The sequence below is a fragment of the Arachis hypogaea genome, chromosome 6 (assembly GCF_003086295.3).
Source record: "Arachis hypogaea cultivar Tifrunner chromosome 6, arahy.Tifrunner.gnm2.J5K5, whole genome shotgun sequence".
Taxonomy (NCBI): Eukaryota; Viridiplantae; Streptophyta; class Magnoliopsida; order Fabales; family Fabaceae; genus Arachis; species Arachis hypogaea.
The window spans coordinates 88,173,148-88,194,468 of NC_092041.1; the positions used below are offsets into that span (position 1 = coordinate 88,173,148).

Consider the following 21,321-nt stretch of genomic DNA (forward strand, 5'->3'; position numbering starts at 1 on the left):
AGGCATGGCCGAATGGCCAGCCCCCTAAACGTGATCAAGAGATCAATAGTGATATAAAGATAGTCTCAAAAATGATCTAAAGATCTCCCGATATGAAAATACAATAGTAAAAGGTCCTATTTATAATGACTAGTAACCTAGGGTTTACAGAAATAAGTAAATGATGCAGAAATTCACTTCCGGGGCCCACTTGGTGTGTGCTTGGGCTGAGCATTGAAGCTTTCACGTGCATAGGCTTTTTTTGGAGTTAAACGCTAGCTCTGGTGCCAATATGGGCGTTTAACTCCAGCTTTTATGCCAGTTCTGGCATTTAACGCCAGAAAATGATAGAAATTTGGCGTTAAAATGCCAGTTTGCGTGATCAAAACTCGGGCAAAGTATGGACTATTATATATTGCTGGAAATCCCAAGATGTCTACTTTCCAACATAATTAAGAGCGCGCCAATTGGGCTTCTGTAGCTCCAGAAAAATCCATTTCGAGTGCAGGGAGGTCAGAATCTAACAACATCTGCAGTCCTTTTTCAGCCTCTGAATCAGATTTTTGCTCAAGTCCCTCAATTTCAGCCAGAAAATACCTAAAATCATAGAAAAATACGCAAACTCATAGTAAAGTCCAAAAATGTGATTTTTGCATAAAAACTAATAATTATATACTAAAAACTAACTAAATCATACTAAAAACTACTTAAAAACAATGCCAAAAAGCGTATAAATTATCCGCTCATCAACATGGCACGCCATTATTTTGGAATGTATAAGAAAAACAAATTTTGCAATATACACACACAAATGACATATGCGTAACACTAAAGGAAGAGGGTAATGACGAACCCTCTCTTTCGTCATCTTCAAAATAAACTAAAAAACAAATACACAACCCAAATTAACAGTGTGCATCCTTTAAATCAAACCTTTTATCTTTCCTAAAACTTTATAACTTCAAAATATTTCTCCCTCCGCCGAGACATAATGAAAATCGATGTACACAAAGAACAAACAGAGTTCACAAGAAACACATACCTCCATTCTCCCGCCGCATATGAGATGGACAGCAGCGCAAAAAATCAGTCATCCTCTCCCAACCAGCTGCAACAACAATGCCGATATCCCCTTATTCCACTCCAATCTAGGCAGATGGTGAAACCACTGGCACCAACATTCAAAACCCGCAACAAAATCTTAAACGAAGCCCACATAACATTTCCCTATCTCATAATGTCACGGTGTTTTTTTTTTACCAATGTCATGGTATTTAATTTAATATGCTGCCTCCAGTCCAATTCAATTCCCACTATAGCAAAAAACAATCACAATGACAATCAAAAAGTCCAAACACCCCTAGCCCAATAACTTCTAAATTAATTACTCACACTGAACTAAACTAATTAAGATAGTTTAGCAAAAGTCATCACGTGTCAGCAGTAGACAGAATGTGCTTTATGTCAGTTGCTGTTCTGCAATATTTGTCTTCAACCAATATTTATTTAAACATTTGTCAAAATGTTAAGGTGACAGTAATAACATATATGTGTAGAAAGAATTTTCCTTCTACATCCTAGACCTCACCTTATATGTAATCCTTCGAGGATCATATTATAATGATATTTTCAGAACATACTTATTAATATAAAGGGTAAAGTACTAAATTGGTCTCCTATGTTTGGACGTAATTCTGTTTTAGTCCTTAAGATTTAAAGTGTCCTATTTGAATCCAAAAAAGTTTCATTTAGCATCAATTCAATCCCACAGTGAGGTCAAACTTAAATAATTAACGAAATGTCCTACATAACAACAGTACAAGAACAAAATCGATAATCTGGAGAATAAGTACAAACTCCAAAGGCACAAAATCAACCGTTGATGCATCAATACATTTAATAGAAATAAAATATTTTCTATAGAACTAAAGAGAATGATAAATAAATGTATTGATGCATAACGGTTGATTTTGTGCCTCTAGAGCTTGTACTTATTTTCCAGATTATCGATGTTGTTCTTGTACTGTTGTTATGTAGGACATTCTGTTAATTATTTAACTTTGACCTCACTGTGAGACCAAATTAATGCTAAATAAAACTTTTTTGAATTCAAATAGAACACTTTAAACCTTAAGGATCAAAATATAATTACGCCCAAACATATGGAGCCAATTTAATACTTTACCCTAATATAAATATTACAAGATTTATAGTTTTGCTTTAATAGTGTCTTCAAAACCTATTTAATCAATATGAATTTAAACTTTTAATATTAATGATAAGTATTTTACTTATTAATATATTAAGAGTTATAAATTAAAAATAAGAAAATTTGACATAATTAAAATTTATTACTGTTGATCTTTTTGCTTAAATTTGATGAGAATTTTGTATCAATAATATATTGAAAAATAAATAAATAAATAAATAAATAATAAAAAATATAAATAAAAAAATTTAATATTATTATTGACTAATATTATTATCTTAAAATAAAAAGATTATATATATATATATATATATATATATATATATATATATATATATATATATATATGTTACAACGCATATATATAAAGAGAGACGAATGTTTATATTATTATTTTGTGTATTTTATCTAAGACTTACTCTTTATTTATCCACCTATTAAATTTATTTTTTTAAAATTTATTAAATTCAATCTCTCTTAATAACAACAACCTCTCAATCTTTAAAAATTCAGCCGCTCATGACATATTGACATCCATATCACAACACCAACCATTTAGGAAGTTATGTTTCCTTAATCAGTTGGCTAAGAAGTAAGAAATGGTGATTTTCTGATAAAAGTAAATAAATAATAAAATAATCCACCCGTTTTTGGTTAACGAGGTGGAGTTTCCTCCGGCGAAGTGGAACTAAATAACAACTTGCTTGTAGAATCCCGAAAATGTCCTTACTCCCCGACGAGCTCTGGAGGCGAATCCTCGAAATCGGAATTGAAAATCGCAGCTTCAACTACAAGACTCTCTGCTGTATAACCATCACCTGCCGCCGCCTCGGCCGCCTCTCCGCCGAAGACCCTCTTTGGAACCGCCTTCTCTCCATTGACTTCCCCCTCAACCACAACGTTTCCCCTTCCTCTCTCCCTTCTTCTTCTTCTGCAAAATCCATTTATAAGTTCAGGTTTGAATTGAAGTTCGATCATTGGCTTCCTTCCAATTTTGGATAATTCTATTATCTGGGTATCCAGGAAGTTCAGATTTTTTTTTTTTATTTTGTTATCTATGCTAGGTTTTATCAGGTATTTTGCTAGAATTTTATTATCTGGCTATCTGTGAAGTTCAATTTTTTTATTTCTGTCTGCACTTCTGGGCTGCGTTTTTGGGTAGAATTTTAATATCTGGGTATTCAAAAGTTGTTCTTATTTTGTTTATTTGATTTTATTTTTGGTGGTTAGGTTTGAGAGAGACAAGGAGAGGAGAGTAGCGGCTCATAGGAGAGCAGTGCTGAGAAAAGAAAGCCAAGTTGCTGAACATTCTAGAAGGCTTCGTGCCATTGAGACTCGGATCAATCAAGAGACTTCCAAGATGAGAGAAACTGTTGCAGAGTTGTCCAATTTGCGCAGGGTCAGGTACTTTGCTAATCTTATCGTTTTTATTGAACATTTGGTAGCAAAGTTTTCATGCCTGTTATGATGTTGTCATAGTAGTAGTTATTTGCATGCTGATCACATGTTTAGACACAAATGATTTGCAATCTTTATCATGAATGCATTGCTAATTGCCTTGTATTTACTGCAAAATCAAAGTTGTGATTTTCCTCCTACTACTTTGATATTAAAGCCAGTTCAAGTTGAATCCTATGCTATCTTTTCGGCGCTGTATATGCTGGTAAAATTTGGGATGGATATGTAATATGTTATGCCTGGAGGTCTTTAACATGGAAAGGAAATGGGGTGGATTCGCTTATTCATTCCCTGGTCATCATATGCATAACACCGTGCAGCTGTTGTATTGTGTTATATCGATACTTAATTTGTCTTTGTGTGCCCTTTTTGTTGATGTGGTTTTGTGATTGGTTCCTGTAGGCAAGCTTCTGTGGCTTTGAATGTTTGGCAACCGGAGGTTGTTCGAGGTAGGCAAAAGCAGATGGTGGAACAAAGTGTTGTGCCTGCTGAATCTCGAATACATGCGCTTGAAATGGAACTTAGGCTTTGTAGGCAACAGATTATCGGGTTGGAGATGTCCTATGTAAGTGTTGATATTCCCATGTGATATGATCTATAAAGATTCAAAGAGTTGCTGTCACTTACATGAAATTGTACCAGCAAGAGGAAAAGCGCAGACATGCTACTGCAAAGGAAGAGTTAGAATCCATAAATTATCATCCTGTTCAGGAGTATAATGCTGTGACTGCCACGGAAAATGGGCACATCATCAAGCAAAAGAAGTTGAAAAGATGCAATAGCTGTGAGGCCCTAATTCTGATTCTTCCATATATTTTGCCGCGTTGTCTAATGCCAAATTATTGCCTGCCTAAAACTGAATCCTTTTCGGCTTCTTTCCTCCAAAGATTTTTACTTGCATCCTGTAGTTTGTTAAATTTCCTTTGTAAATAATACTTACACCTTTTGCATTATTTATTATAGTTATGGGGGTTATTTTTAATATTGGAATTGGCTGCACTTCTGATTGGTTTTCTTGATTGTTTAGTAAGGATACAAAACTAGTAATAAGACATATTTCTTGATTTTGCAGCACATGAAAAACAATGTAAAGCTTCATAGATGGGAATAATTCTTGAAATGAGTACAAGATGATTTCATCGAGAGGTATGAGCAAATGTTATGATCCTTCTTGTGGTAAAATGTGGACCAACTATCTATTTCAAATTGATTTACGAACTAAAAGAAGTATTTTGCATGAAATCTTCACATATTAATCATGATTTGCCATGCATCTTGGTGATCGCTGTACTTGAAAGAAAAAACACTCTGGCATGTGCAATTTAATCTTACATTCTCAAATACTATTTCCTCCACAACAGCAATGCAATGACAACTGCACCTATCACACTTAAAATATACAATTCTTTTTTTTCCTCTCTCGAAATCATTGCCATTGCAATTGAAAACTGGATTCGAGTTGAGCTGCTTTATTGCAAATGCATATTGTTTGTTTACTGATTCAGTAATCCAGAACAATTGATACTAAAATGAATTCGGGAGGGGAGGACTGGTACAATTGCAATTTTTTTATTATTGATATCAATATATCATACAACCTATGCTTTTCCGTTCTTTTCTTGATCGATGATAGTATGTAATGTAAATGTTTGATAATGAATTATAATTACACAATGATATATGTTTTGAATTTTGATAGGCAAAGTTTCATTGGATGTGACCAAAATTTGCGGGGATTCGAAATTACCTGGTCCTTTACTTCCAACCAAGAAGGTTGTGCTTTAATCAAATCCTCTGCTCATTGCATTTTCATGGAAAGGAATGCATTAGCATGGATTGTAACTCTGAGGAACTAACTAGCAACCTACTTAAAAGAAAAGAAAAGGATCTTGGAATGATATCTACTAAGTTAAAGAGTTAGGATGGCAACTGAGCCACTCAATTGTAGCATGTGAACTTCATGGGAAAAGAAAACCATGTGAGGTAGATAGAGTGAAGAAGTAGGATCATATCATAGGTGGGAACAATTTGTATAGTCATGTGGGTTCATTTGCTTCTTCTCCCATGGTTCAGGAACTCATTATTCTTCTGTTTGATTGTATACTTGTTCTATTGGTTGTTGTACACCACCTCTCTCAATTTCTCTGACACACATCACCTTCACCAAGTCACAAGTCACATCAGTGTGAGGTGGCATTAGAACATACTGTTTTCTTTTCATGATGTTCTTCCAACTTATTTAAATTCACAGTAAAATAATTTGATTGGAGGGTCCAACTGGCCCCCTTTCCCCCATGAAAGTAGTTATATGAAGTTGATGTGTGTGGAAAGTTTTCAAGTGATCTAGGAACCTTGGTGTTTCAGTGATTTTAACCGTTGATCTCAATATCAATGCTGAGATCAACTATTAAAATCACTGAAATACAAATATTTCTAAAACACTTGAAAACCTTCCTATAACATTTACTTTTGACACAATTTTCTTCTTGCACCGAACCGAGTCACTCATTTCTACTGTTGAATGTATGGGAAACAGTGGAGGAGAATGCATGGATTCGCTGTATCAGAAAGAGTACAAATATGTTATGTTAAATCATTGGTTATCTTTGTTTATGGATTTTCAGGTGAAGCATTTATGATTTGGTTAGTTAATGTATTATGTATGCATAAATGGTTTCAGAAGTAGAGCCACTTAGTGGTTGGGGGTAATTATCTTCACTGTGTAATTTTATTGAATATTTTTATTATTTGTTAAAGCATATTGGTGTGGAAATTTATGTGAACATATTATTTCACACGACATGTTAGATGAAGAAATAGTGCTGTCAGTTTCCCATGTATTCAACATGGTACAGCTAACGTAGCAAATTGTTCTTTTCTTGGTTACAACAGATGTGAAATTTGGCAGAAATTATACATGCACAGTGGAGCCTCATAAATCCCAAGTAGAATTTATGGCGCCAGAATCTTTTCGTTTTTTTTTAAAAAAAAATATATAAAAAGAGGTGACACAGTGAAAATAGTTGGGGATGAATGCTGATTTGTTTATTTTACAATGTTAAAATATTCTTATCATTCAAAAAATTCTAATAATAAGTGGTATAAGTATGATGGTTTTGAGTTTTAGTTTGTAAGAATTGTAAAAAAAAGAAAAAGAAATGATTTAATCGAGGTGTGCTTTTCTATTAAATTCTTTTAATGTTTTTTTTTTCATGTTTGTTATGTCTTGGAATTAGAGGAATTAGTCCGACATTGAAGGTTTTAAAAGCAAAGGAAGCACAATATAGTGATTGGGCAGAATTAACATTCACTTGATGACTTTTTTTTTGGGTGACTATTCACTTGATGACTTGAAACTGCGGGTGCTGTTTTTTTACTTTTTTTTAATATTTACTTATTTAATCTCTGAGAAAGAAAACTACAGGTGCATTTAGTTTGTATTTTTATTATTGTCTATTTTTTGGATTTTGTAAAATAAAAAAATACTAAAAAATAAAAACAGACAATAAAAGCACAAATCAATCACCGCTAAATTTTGGACTTAATACTAGTGCCAATCACGGTGACCTGCATCATCACTTTTGTTTATTTATTTTAATTATGTTATATCTTAGTCACTTTATTTTTTATCAACTAATATTTATTAATATAATAATTTTAGACAATCAAACTTTTTACGTAACCAAGTTTAATTAAGTCATGATATATATGCATTTTTTCTTTTTTTTTTCTTTTTCCTTCTCTTTTTTCTTTATCATCAATATTCTTATTGTCATTGACGATATCATTTTTTTCTTCTTTTTATACTTTTTTTATTTATCTTTTTTGTTTGTTTATTTGACTGTGTATTTTTAAAAATTTTATGGAAAAAAAAATAAAAAAATATAACACAAAAAAATAATGATGATGATGATAAAGAATAACATTAAAATTTTTTATATGCACACCAAAATTTATTATCTAAAACATAGAATTTGAATTGATTTTCAGGTCACATTGCAAGATAGTTTGTTGTTTAGGATGTAAGAGTGTATAATTCAATTTTAAAACAAATTTATTTAAATAAAATCTTCCACTTTTAAAGTAAAACATAAGAAAATATAGAAAAATTTTATATCAACAACAAAACATAAAAAGAAGAAGAAGAACATGTTAGGAGAAAAAAAAAAGATAAAATAGGAAGAAAAAAAGTAGTAAAAAAGATATATTGGAAAAAATTTCAGTGTCACGATTAAAAATTTTTGATGCTATTTTTGTTTAGAGTAAAGTAAAGTATCATTTTTGTCTCCAACGTTTGGGGTAAGTCCTATTTGTGTCCCTAACGTTTAAATCGTTCTATTTGTATTCTTAACGTTTATAAAAATGATTCAATGATATCCTACTATCAATTATACTAACAAATCAGATTATATATTTCAATTATTCTCACTTGGATGTATTCATTCTCAATTAGGTCTCACTTGGATGTGTTCGATTTTAATATTATACCCACTATTTGTATTTAGATTCAATTATGTCCCTAAAAAAGTGAATTATGTAAATGTTGTAGGAATTAGTTTCAACATTTGATGAGCTATTTTTCGGAGTAGATCATCGATTCTATCCCAGACATTTGTATTCTAACTTCAATAAGAGATTTTTAAAATTTAAACTAAAGCGCTCATGATGTGTAATTGACAGAAGGATAACATTGAATCACTTTTATAAACGTTAGGGATACAAATAGGACGATTTAAACGTTAGGGACACAAATAGGATTTATCCCAAATGTTGGGGACAAACACGATACTTTACTCTTTTGTTTATGATAACTTCTAATTAATTAAGACTGCGTTTGTTTACCGAGATAATACACTGAGACAGGGACACAGAGATACAAAATCGTGTTTGATAGATGAAACATTGACAGAGACAATGTGCCTAGAGACACTGAATTAGTGTATTTTGTGTCCATCCTAACAGGAAGGACACAAATACACTAACAAGAGACATAACTTATTTTTTATTTTTTCTTTTATTATTTTTGTTAATTTTTTATAATTATGTTTTTCATCTCAAATTTTTTAAATAAAAAAATGAGAATAAATTGGATTTTCATAAAAAAAATGAGAATAAATTATTTGTTACCGTTAAAAAAATTTTGGTGTCAAAATTTAGAAATTTTTTGTGTCAAATTTAAAAAATTAATACTATTTTTCTTATATATTTTAAAAAATTTAAAACTCTACTATTTCTTTTTTTCATTATCGTCGTTGTCTTCTTTTTTTTCTTTTTCATCTTTTTCTTCTTATTTCACATTCTCATAATTTTTTATTTTCAACCTCTTAGAAAAATAAAAATAAAAAATCAAACAAAAAAATAACTTGAATAATGCCAGAAAGAGGAGAAAGAGAAAAAAATGCAACAACAACATCAGCAATAAAAGAACGACGAGAAGAAAAAATCATGCAAAAAAAATACTAAGAACAAAAGAAAGTGTATGATTTACGTACACTTTATGTGAATGGTTTTTATTAGATTTAAATTAATTAAATTAAATTTTAATTGACAAAAATATTTAGATGAATAATGAAATTCTTATCTATATTCAATTATTAGTTGAATTATAAATTGAGTTTTCGGTAATAATATATAGATATCGGTGATTCTACTGAGTTTTGGAGAAAAAGGTACTATTATAAAACTTTTACCGTAATTATTTATTTGAAGTTATTTTTATATAAATATAATAATTAAAAATTATTAAATAATATTTTAATTAAATAAATTAAATTATTTAATAATTTTAATATATTATTTTTATATAAAAATATCTTCACTGTTTAATGATTTTTAGACTTTTTCTTATTTTTATATAAAAATATCTTCACGGATCGGAGTAGTCACCAAATTTTGTACATTTCATGAAATAAAAACCACGCATATAAAAGAGGAGATATAATTAATCAATATCGGAACAAGACGCTTAATAACGTCAAAATTAAGTTTTAAATATCTGATTAAACATGTAGTAGTGGTATCATCAGTCATCACGGGTCATATGAAGCGTGAAAACTGTTGTAATCTAGTTGTTAGGAGTTTTTCTTTAAATATGGAGAACTAGTTATTAAACTTAATCCAGTGGTTCACCCAAAATGTGATAAGAATATGTGATGCACAATTTTTGCACTACATGCAAGCAAGACTCTGTAGCAAATATTTTATTTATTTTATAGATTATCATGTATGTTCAAATAAGTATAAATATATATCAGAATGATTAGAGCTTTCTTTTCCAAATTTTAACACAACTATAAATCTCAATAATTGAAGGATAAAATGTCTGATAATAAAAGTAGAAACACTCTTTAATTATTATAACATGAAAGAGTAAATCACATATATAAAATAATTTTCGTTTAACACTACGCGTTTGTTCAAAATGGTCTTCTTTAACAAGCATGCCTCTTGAAGTTGAAGACATTGGGAAATTATCAAACTATTCTAAAAACTTAGACACAAATGCACAATAGCATTTAGGAGACATATGATTGGCAGAATATTTGTATATTTTTTTATGTAAAATTCCTAGAGTAAGATTCTTAGGATATGAAAATATTCTCCGAGCCACACAATCTCACATAACATATCCTAAAAATTAAAAAGAAAATAAAAAAAAGATGGCAATGATTTCACAATATCTATATGTTCTAGGTTTTCATGTATGGGCATGCACTTGGGCAGTTAGTTACATTTGAAGATCTATGAAAATTTCTTTCCCAATGAATCAATATCCGTTATCATGATTATTAAATAATTGAATATCAAAGTTGATTGGTTGACCAATTTGTTGAATCAGTAAAAACAAAAAATGAGAGTGTACCATTTATATCATCACTTTATGAAAACGCACATGGTTGAACCACGCCGAGCGATGAATGCACTGTGGCATATGGGGCAGTAGCTTAGGTGAAAATACGTGTAAATCTATGAAGGTGGATATATGATATATACGTACAAATTCCATGTTGTGGTATCAATAGATCTTTACATGAAGCTAAGGTAGCTATGGTCAATTCCATGTGGGGTACATGTTTTCATGACTTTTTAAATCAACACATTGAAAACTCATCTCTAAAAAGGAGATGGAGCCATGAGCCACATTCAATCTTCCCTCTTAAATGCCCTTATTACTCACTCCCCACCGACTCTAATAATATTCTAAATAATAATAATAATATAATGTTACTTAGTAACTCTAACCTTATTTCTCGTTGCTAATATAGTATAAAACCGTTCGTAACGCTTGTCGGTAATTAAATTAAATATTAATAAAATATTATTATAATTTATCCAAATAATACTTTATATATATACGAAAAAAATTGTGTTAATGTGTCCGTATATTGTGTATGGTGTTGTATGTTGTGAATGTCCATAGGTTAAAAGAGTAACACTATGAGTAGCCGCTATATAATAGGTGATATATTAGAGGCAAAGAAAGGAGTTTAGTTCTCTAAATAACGCACAAGTATTAGCCATTAAAATACTGAAAGAGATATTATTTGAAAACTAACATTCTGTCTGTCTTAATAAAGGAGGCCAAGTAAATCAGAGTTAGATCTTCTGTTAGAAAACCTAATTCCTCTAAAGCAAGCATGGGGGTACGGAAGGCATGTAATTGTTGATTACCTTTTCTAGCAAGTGGTGATGATGGTTTAGTGTTGAAGAATGGTTAGATTTTGCATAGTTCATATTGTCCTCTCTCATAAGAAGGAAGGAGCAAGACCTATGGAAATTGCATTGACAGTGACACAAACTCGCTACTAACACATGCTTTCAGTACATAGCCACAGTTTGACCACATGGTTAAGAATTAATTTGAGGAGCCTCTTAAGAAATTAAAGACACACCCAACTTACAATATTTCAATTATATCATATAAATTACTATATTATTAATCTTTTTTCATGTCACTAGAGATGTTTTTGTTTTAGCGTTTTTTGGGAGACAATTAAGTATCTTTTAAAAATTATTTATCATTCAGAACAAGTAATTTTTTATAAAAAACAAGTAATTTTCTATAAAAATAAATATTTAAATTAATTAAATAATATTATTTAAATCAAAAGGCTAACTAAAGAATGAAAATTTAAAAGACAGATAATATTTTTCGACAAAACATAAAGTGCCATTGTGGTAAAATGACGACACCTCAATAAATAATTTAAAAATGATGAAATTTTGGTAAAAGTTTAAAAAATCGTATTATTTAAAAGATGCTTTATTTATAAATATTTTACAAGCAATCAAATAACGAAAAAAAGTAATTTTAATAAAATAACATAGTATTGCTAAATTTCCTAACTCTTTACTGGTAACTTTTAAAAAAAGAAAAATAAAATAGTGATATATTGGGTAGTTGGTTTATCACGAGCTTAGTAACCTTTTTGATATGCATGTACAATATATAGTAATATCCATGATCAATGGTTTTGAATAATTTCATTTGAAAAAAGTACACAAAGTAAAAGGTTTATTATTATTCTGCACGGTGACACAGACTATGTAGTGTAGTATAGTATATAGTGACCATAATAAATCACTATATATTCATCCCTTTGTTCAAATTCAACATTATCTAAACATTCCCCCAAAAGCTAGCAGCAACCCTTACTGAAATCACCCAATGTTATGCACATTTTTATGGTCTTTTCTGCTCTCTTCTGTGCAAATTTCATTAATTGTTACCAGTCCGCTAAATTTGGCAGGACTACTTCCCAAACATTCACTTTTCTTGTTTCCATCGCTCCAGAACCCAAAATAACTAATTATTAGAAAATGTGTAATGATGATGATATACAATTTTTTTTTATTTTTTCTTTTTCGTTTATATATTCTCTTAAAATTTATAATATTATTTTAAAAGTAATTAGATATTGAGTTTCAAGTAATTACACACAGAAATATGTACGTTTCTCATTGGAAAATAATGTCAATTCTTGCTTTCAAATTTTGTGTTCGGTTAATAAATTGGAGATGTCCCATTTAATTTTTAATAAATTAAAAGAATAATAATAGAAGATTAGAAGAAAAGTATACCCAGCTTTGCATCCATCCATCCCCATCTTTTCAATTTATTAGATGTTTACAAAAGTCTCATCATGTATAAATTTAATTTAGCCATTGGTGATTGATTATTAGCTTGCTAAGAGATATACATCAAATGATCCAAGCAAAACCCTACAAATAAATTCAATCGAATAAAAGGGTATACGTATACAAGATCAATAATATACTATTCACTTTCCTAATAACTTTGTTGACACAAGCCATGGTGCCACGTGACCCATAAAATAAAATTTAAAAAAAAAAAGGAAGAAGAGAATTAATACATAGTTGAAACTTGAAACTCGTCGCTGACTTTGGTTTTTCTATATATAATAATATTGAGTAATAATGGATAATTATAAAAATAACAGTAGAAAATAAGGGATAGTGAAAGAGTTAGGTGAGAGAGGAAGGGCATGGTAGATGTGAGTGTGTAAAAAATAAAGTGCAATTTAATTTGGGTCTCTCTTAGTGTTTTAAAGTCATCAAGTATATATAAAGCATTCACATGCATTGGTACTATTTGAAAGCTCTTCTATCTCTTTCTCTTTCTCTTTTCTTCTCTTGTTGTAAAAACTAGTAGCATAAAAGAGAGGTGAGTGAGTGAGTGAGTGAAGAGAAGAAAGAAAGATGGGAAGGCCTCCATGCTGTGACAAAGTTGGAATCAAGAAAGGTCCATGGACACCTGAGGAGGATATCATCCTTGTCTCTTACATCCAAGAACATGGTCCTGGAAATTGGAGATCAGTCCCTACTAATACTGGTAATTATATATTATATATTTTAATTGGAATTGAGTCCATGAATTTGACAATAGAATAACAATGTTAATTATTTGTTGAAAAGGGTTGTCAAGATGCAGCAAAAGTTGTAGGCTAAGGTGGACAAATTATCTAAGGCCAGGAATCAAGAGAGGAAACTTCACTCCCCATGAAGAAGGAATGATTATTCACTTGCAAGCTCTTCTTGGTAACAAGTAATATTCTCCCACATATAACAAATTCAATTAATATATATTATTATTGTTTAATTTGTTGAATTAAAATAATATTTATTTTTATATATATAGATGGGCAGCCATAGCTTCATACCTTCCACAAAGAACAGACAATGACATAAAGAATTATTGGAACACACATCTAAAGAAGAAGCTCAAGAAATTCCAACAACAACAAACAGCGTCCATGGATTCTTCTTCTCATCAGCACCTTCAAGCGTCATCTAAGAGCTTCAGTGACAGAATTTCATCATCAGATAATAAGTCTTCTACTCAGTGTTCATCAATTACCACATCCTATGCATCAAGCACTGAGAACATTTCAAGGCTTCTAGAAGGTTGGATGAGAACTTCTCCAAAACCATCTTCATCATCTTCTCCATTCATCATCAAAGGAGGAGGAGGACCATCATCAAATCATCATGAGATTGATGAAGAAAACAATAACAACAACAATGATAATAAGGAGGTTCTTCTAGTCAAGTCTGTTTCTATGCCTGCTTTGAATCTTGAGCTTCATCATCATCAGAATCATCATCAAGACTTTGAATCTATTCTTTCCTTTGAGAATCTCAACACTACTACTGCTTCTTGCTGGGACAAATCTACTTGTGATTCTATGCCTAATAATAATAATCACAAATGTTCTTCAGAACCTGCTGCTGCTACTACTTTTTCTCATCATCATCATCATCATGAAATTGAGGAAGAAGAAGAGGACTATGAGGATCAAGAGGAGAGGAAGAATAGTAAGAGTAGGGATAAGAATAATAATGACAATAATAACCCTCCATTGTCATTCCTTGAGAAGTGGCTATTGGATGAGAATGTTGGTCATGGTGAGGAGATCATGGAGTTATCTCCTATCTTCTAATAACATTCAAATTATATATATTCAAAAAAAAAAAAAGAAAAAAAGAAAAGAAAAAGAACACACCATTCCCTAAGTTTGGGATATGTGATGTTACTTTAATAATTTCAAAGGAGGATTAAGGAAGTGGAAAGAAGAAGCTGCAAGAGGAGGATAATGGAGAAAAAGAAGGAAAAAAAAAAGAAGAAATATCTTGATCTTTCTGACTAGGGTAAAACTAAATCTATCTTTTTCTTTTCTTTTTCTTTTATTCTATATATATATATATATATATATATATATTAATTACTATTATTATAACTATTATTAGATGTGTTAATTGGAGGTTCTGAGAAGTTTAGGATCTCTATTCAACTTTGTAACTTGATGTTTATTTTACGATGAATTTGGTTTAATTGTTTGCATTTGATAATTAAGTAGTTACTTATATTGCATGTTAATCTTTAATTTCTTTGTAGAGAGCTGTAGATAAAGTTATTTGTTTTAACTTTAATTTAGCACAAATACATATGAAGAAGACTTGAGAAACTTTCATGATTGTCAACTCGAATTATGAATAATATTCTGGAATATTTGCTTCAAGGAACACTTCAAAACAATATTAGTTACTAACCTTATTATATATGCTGTTTTAATTTTCTGTTTCTTCTTTTTCATTTTTATTTTAATTTAATTAGTTACTTCTGATTAATACAGTGAACTGTGTATGTACTTAACAAGTTACCGGGAAAAATGGAAGATACATAATGAAGAGCACTGTGTTTATTACGGATCCATTTAATTTCAATTTATGAATCTTGGCAACTAGTTAGTAGCTAGTAGAATATGTATTATCACCCTAAAATAATAATAATAATAATAATAAGTAGCATATATAAAAGACTTCTTGTATGTTCTTACTTTATTAGTAAAAGCTAAGGTTATTGTTTTGATTATATTATGTAGAGTATTCATGACATTATATATATTTATATTAATTAATAAGAATATAGTTAAACAAAAATCATAGCATCCCATGAAGTTAGAACTTTAGGTATAAAATAATTCAAATATAAATAATATGATAATTGTGTAAAAGGAATTACAATGAAAGTAAATCAAAATTGAAAAAAAAATTTTGTGCTCTTAAAAAAATAAATATCTTCAATAATTGATACCGTATAGAGGAGAAAAATATGACGTGACTATAGTGTCCAAGTGTACAATTTAATGAACATAAAAAACATATATATATATATATATATATATATATATATATATATATATATATATATATATATATATTCTTTGTTATTGTCGCCAGGAACTCTTTATTGGCTAACTTTTTCATTGTTAGGCTAAATCATTAGTTGAATTATTAATTATTACCATATAAATCAAATACACGAAAACAAAGCATGAAATTTGTTTATCAATTTTGGTCATATCAATAATTTAGGGAAAAGGGTACATGAATTTGACACAATAAGAGATCATATTAGCAACAATGGCCAAAAAACAAATGATGGGTAAAAGATCAGAAGAGACCAATGCCACCAAATATCTGGATCGTAATATAAGACTCAACCTATATACTTTACATTATTAATAATCATGAAATTTAACCATGACTTTTTATTTTCATGTGTGAGATGGGGAATATAATGTCATTCAATTTATATATACGATAATATGAATGGTACTATATATATATTGCATAAAATTAAATAACCCTTGCTAGCTAAAGAGGAAAACATAGCTATATAAGAGAAAAACATTATGCTGTCACGAAATTCTTGCTAGCAAAATAAGGTATATTGACATGCTTGAAAGTCCATTTTTTATTTATTTTTTCCAATTTGGAAAAATTTTTGTATTGGAAGCATGTGATATTCCTTTTACTTTTCGGTGTGAGAAGCTGGCTACCATTGTTATTCTCATGGATGCCATATATGCATATATCTAATCTAATTAACTTTCACAGGATGCAACATAAAATTTGGGTTGGACTATTCTATATATATGCTTTTGTGTGGATCTAGCTAGCAACTATCAAATTAAAGGGAAAAAATGCTGGACCAATCATATGGTGCCACATGTTTCTTTTTTTTTTTTTGGGCTCCTATTTAATTTAAGATATACTAGCATATACTAGTATAATAATGCTGAAAAACAATAAATGAATAGTGATTTATATATAATGACAATAATAATAACAGCAATAATTTGATGTTAAATTTTGTGGATAGCCTCCCTTGACTTTGAGCGTATATTTAATGCAGCAGCTTTGGGACTAAATGCGGCATGTTTTGATTGGCAGTGGACAACTAGAGGTGAGGTGCATCATTTAATAATTTTCTATAATAGATAGTTATATTCTTTTCAAACTAAATACTACTAATAATAATAGAAAATTTATTGGTGTGAATATTAAAAGTTAAATTTATAATCCATTTAATTAATTTAGGTTAGCCAAATAGTTCGTTTATTCATTTGGTTAAATAAATCGTCTTGTTTATATAATAATTTATTAATTAACGATATATTTTTAAATAGAATTTTGATTTGTAATAAATTAATTCTTAACTTAATAAAAATTGGAGAATATGGTAGAAAATAAAAAAAATTGTAATTCATTAATGTATTTAAAAATGTGAAAAAAACACATCTTTTTCTTCAAAACCCTAATAATTCTTTTTTTTTTTAATGAAATACTCATTAGTAAAACTCTACTAATAACTTATAAGGATAATAATTTTTCTTCAAATGAAATAACATTTTAAATTTGCAAATAAATAAAATTACCACTTAAGAGTACAAGCTAAGAGAATATTACTCAATGAAAGTCAAAATTTACCTAAGTAACACTATTCATATATCTTTTTGTTTTCCACCCCACTCCATCATTTAATCACTCCACGCAAATATATATGTTACTATCACATGTAGGAGTGGTTAAATTATTAGACTCTTTTTCTAGAAAAAAGTTGGAGGCATGGAAATAATAATTCATAGTATCCTAATCTTGTGAGACTCACTCAAGGACAGAGAAAGCATGTGAGCAATTCCAAAAAGTAAAATGAAAAGTGAAAACAGAAGTTGTAACGGCAATTAAATGAAAATGTAGGGCTATGGTAGAGAAGTGTTGGATCATTTATGTTTGAGATGAAATATGCTTAACTTATAGGCCACATCTTTTTTTTTTCTTCATTGCCTACTTTTATGGGTAATGGAAATTGTGGATTCCAATTTTTTTAATTTCTTTTATCTTTTCTTTTTTCCCTTTCTTCATACTCTAAATGAAAATGATGTTTTCCTCTGTTAATATATGTTGAATTTCCTATGCTTATTATATCTCTTTTTAACTTCAATGTATTGTGTATTATGTTTATCTCTATGTTTCTCACTTTGGGTTTATAACCCTCTAAATATACATTAATTATGTGAACAAAATAAAGAATAAAAGAATTTTAATTTTAATATTATATATTATTACTAATATGTAATATGTATAAAATATCTTATATACATATTTACATATTTTTCACTCAATTTTCATTATCTCAAAAGTCATTTAGGTAAAATCATATGTATATATAACCCAAACAAAATGTAATTTTATACTGATAACATGGATACGATGAGATACATTTTAACTAATATTGATTTAAATTGATCGTGTTTATATTATTGACTGGTAGTAATTCTTTCATTATAGATGAATTTGACAAAACCTTTTAGTTGAATTAAAATTTATATCATATATAATTATATTGTAGTTATAAAATTTTATATTAATCCCAAGTCATATAAATAGCAAAAAAAATTTATATACATTAAATTATTCAAATTAACATAATAAACACTGTTAACGTAATTGAAATTAACAATAATTCTGAAACTACATATCATGTTTTAAATATTTGGGAACATTCTATTATAATTAAAAAATTAATAAATCAGTAAACGTTATTTTTTTATAATCACTTGTCAAAATGATAATTGTATGTTGATAATTTTTTTTAATCCGTATCATCTATATGTTTATACATAAAGTGATTTATGAATTTTTCCTCTTCTAATTAATGATATATAAACATTATCAAAATACTATTTTATATATATATATATATATATATATATATATATATATATATATATATATATATATATATATATATATATCTTAATATGAGACAGCATGAATGAAAAAATATATTTTAAGTTTCTACCATAAATATATATCTTTAAGTTTTTATATTCTGATTTTTCTTAACTTTTAGTTTATTTTTTAACTCTAGATTTTAATTTATGGTTCAATACTATTAAAGTGTGATATTTATAAGAATATTAAACTTTTCATAAGGGGCGAAAAAGTTATATTCAGAAATAGAGGCTAAAACTTAACATTAAGGAAAACAAAACTAAAATTATATAAAAAAGAAAATTCAAATGATTATATTTTTAGAAATTTTAAACCTTTGTACTTTAAACTCTCTGATTCAACCAACAAATATATCCATGTGAAAAGTGATGTGAATTTCGGATGACATAGAATGAAGTGCAAGTCTCTGTCATACAAAAGATTGAAGTTGTACGATGATTTCGTTCATGACAAACATAAATAACGAGATCCAGATCTCAGATCTGGCTCTGTATACTATTGTGCTCTGTATATCCGTAAGATTATCAATATTATGTGTTTCTTTGTTGGATTCTTATCAGTACGCTTGCTATTTAATTTTCAAATGATGTATGTTTTCAAAAATATTTTAGTCCTTTCGAGTTGAAAAAGTTTTTTCGATAAAATTTACAAAAAAAAAAAATGGATTGAAGAGACAATGTTATTACTTATTACCATTTCTTTATTTCAAATTCTCAATGTTTTGACGAATTTGTTATTTTATGGTGGGTGTACTAATAATAAAGACGGTAATATTTAAGTTAGCATGATTGCGAGAAACACTCAATTAGAAATTATACCTGAATATACAAATTTAAAATAGTCAATATAACTAGATTTAGTTGATTTTAGTACGATGAGAGTTGTTCTTTTTACAAACTATTTTTTATTTAAGATATTAATTCTTTTCATAAAGTATTTTTTTATGAGTTGTTTCCTTTTATATCATGGTCTTTTATTCTCCTTACGTCTATATATAATTGTTCGCAAGTTATTTAGAACAATGGGATCTATAGGTGACGAGTTTGGCGGCGTCAAGTCCGGTGGAGTGAAAGGAGGAAGGGGTGACTTGCAAAGACACTTCGACGCTCAAGTCAAAATAGATCTAAGAGGTAGGGTTTTAGAATTTGTGTATCACGACGTACCTAGGAGGAGTATGAGATTCCCTTTATATGGGCGCTTTTATTTATCTAAGAGATCTTTCAAATGGGAAAAGACACAATTTGTATCTGAATGATGGTGAGTGAGCTGAGGCAGTTCAGAAGGTCCTGGATTCTTGGGGCGAAGGGGTCGAATTGGGCTTGAGGGCCGGATTCGTCGTTGGGCTACTAAGGCTGGAACCTGAGCCTGTAATAGTGCCCCCAGACATGGCGTGGCCCTGGTAGGGATGTCACGTTTTCGTGGACCCAGGTCAAACCTGACTCCTGGTAGGTCAGTTGGAATCTAACGATTTCTAAAGGGTTTCTGATCCTAGAGATTGTGCGTGCGGTTCTCGAGACATCACGTCAATTGATGTGAAAGGGCTCATTAATTGCTGCCGCGCTTGATTTTATCCTATTACCGTCCTAACTTTTTGTATTCGCACTTTTTGAATGCCTTCATTCAAAAGCTACTTCAGTTACATTTGTAGCTTTATTTCCTAACTTCCTCTTCATCACCTTCGTGTGTGCTTCCTTCTTTTCCATTTTTCTTTGGTTCTTCGTCGTGGGAGCTGCTTCGACCACTTCTGGAATCGTCTTTGCTTAAAGGCATTTTTTTGCACTTTTTCGTCGTTCATTGTTCGTGATATTCAGCTACTTCCTAATCAAGTAAGGGTTTTTTTTCTCCCTCGTCGATTTTCCTTGTATTTTTGTTTACTGTTATGGAAATGCGATTGATAGCATAGCTCCACCATGAGGGTGGTTTTAGGAGGTCAAGAAGGGGTGCTACAGCCTTTCCATTTAGGACTTAGGCTTAGCTTTCCCTTGAGTTTTAATAGTTTGTGGACTGTTTATCTATAGCTCGTAGGCTTACAGTGGTGGTGGTGGTGCCCCGAATTTGTAGGTATAGTGTGAAGGAGAGCTAAACCTCAATGGGAGCTCGTATTTACGGTTGAAGGGGTTCTCCTGATGTATTTCTGGCGTAATACCAATGTAGTAGAGACCCCTTCGCGTCTTGGTGAGGAAGATTTATAGGATCTTTGGGATACCGGTGTGATTTGTGGTGGAGGCGCTGCAGAGGAACATTATGAACTCTCCCTCCCCGACCCCTAGGAGCACGTTTGCTATGTAAATATGGAGGCTCTCCAGGTTTTTGATTGGATGTGGGTATATAAACACATGTTTGATATTGTAGGGGTTCGTTTTTTCTTTTCCGACATTATGATCGGGCTCCTGAACTGGTGTAGTGTTCCCCCTTCACACCTTCATCCTAATAGCTGGGTGGCTATTAGGTGTTTTGAGCTTGTGTTCGAGTATCTTGAAATCCTGGCCATTGTGGAAGTTTTCTGTACTTCTTCATACTCACCGTGCCGCACCCTGAAGCTAAGCACAAGAAGGGCTATATGTCCTTCCGAG

At 30.1% G+C, this 21,321-nt stretch overlaps 2 protein-coding genes across 2 annotated transcripts; both read left to right on the forward strand.

Annotated features, from left to right (window-relative positions):
• Positions 1–2,580: 2,580 nt before the first annotated feature.
• LOC112696859 (F-box protein SKIP24) lies at positions 2,581–5,770 on the forward strand. Its single transcript, XM_025749778.3, has 6 exons — positions 2,581–3,144; positions 3,419–3,592; positions 4,049–4,211; positions 4,289–4,430; positions 4,719–4,792; positions 5,346–5,770. Exons 1-5 carry the CDS (start codon positions 2,909–2,911, stop codon positions 4,745–4,747), a joined length of 744 nt encoding a protein of 247 aa, XP_025605563.1. The 5' UTR covers positions 2,581–2,908; the 3' UTR covers positions 4,748–4,792; positions 5,346–5,770.
• Positions 5,771–13,140: 7,370 nt separating this feature from the next.
• Positions 13,141–14,999, forward strand: LOC112696860 (transcription factor MYB60). Its single transcript, XM_025749779.3, has 3 exons — positions 13,141–13,499; positions 13,583–13,712; positions 13,806–14,999. Exons 1-3 carry the CDS (start codon positions 13,367–13,369, stop codon positions 14,605–14,607), a joined length of 1,065 nt encoding a protein of 354 aa, XP_025605564.1. The 5' UTR covers positions 13,141–13,366; the 3' UTR covers positions 14,608–14,999.
• Positions 15,000–21,321: the final 6,322 nt, after the last annotated feature.

Coding starts and splice junctions, on each gene's coding strand:
- LOC112696859 (XM_025749778.3), top strand. CDS start 2,909: ATGTCCTTACTCCCCGACGAGCTCTGGAGGCGAATCCTCGAAATCGGA. Junction 4,212..4,288: donor TCGGGTTGGAGATGTCCTAT/GTAAGTGTTGAT, acceptor AAATTGTACCAG/CAAGAGGAAAAGCGCAGACA. Junction 4,431..4,718: donor GTTGAAAAGATGCAATAGCT/GTGAGGCCCTAA, acceptor TTGATTTTGCAG/CACATGAAAAACAATGTAAA.
- LOC112696860 (XM_025749779.3), top strand. CDS start 13,367: ATGGGAAGGCCTCCATGCTGTGACAAAGTTGGAATCAAGAAAGGTCCA. Junction 13,500..13,582: donor ATCAGTCCCTACTAATACTG/GTAATTATATAT, acceptor TTTGTTGAAAAG/GGTTGTCAAGATGCAGCAAA. Junction 13,713..13,805: donor CAAGCTCTTCTTGGTAACAA/GTAATATTCTCC, acceptor TTATATATATAG/ATGGGCAGCCATAGCTTCAT.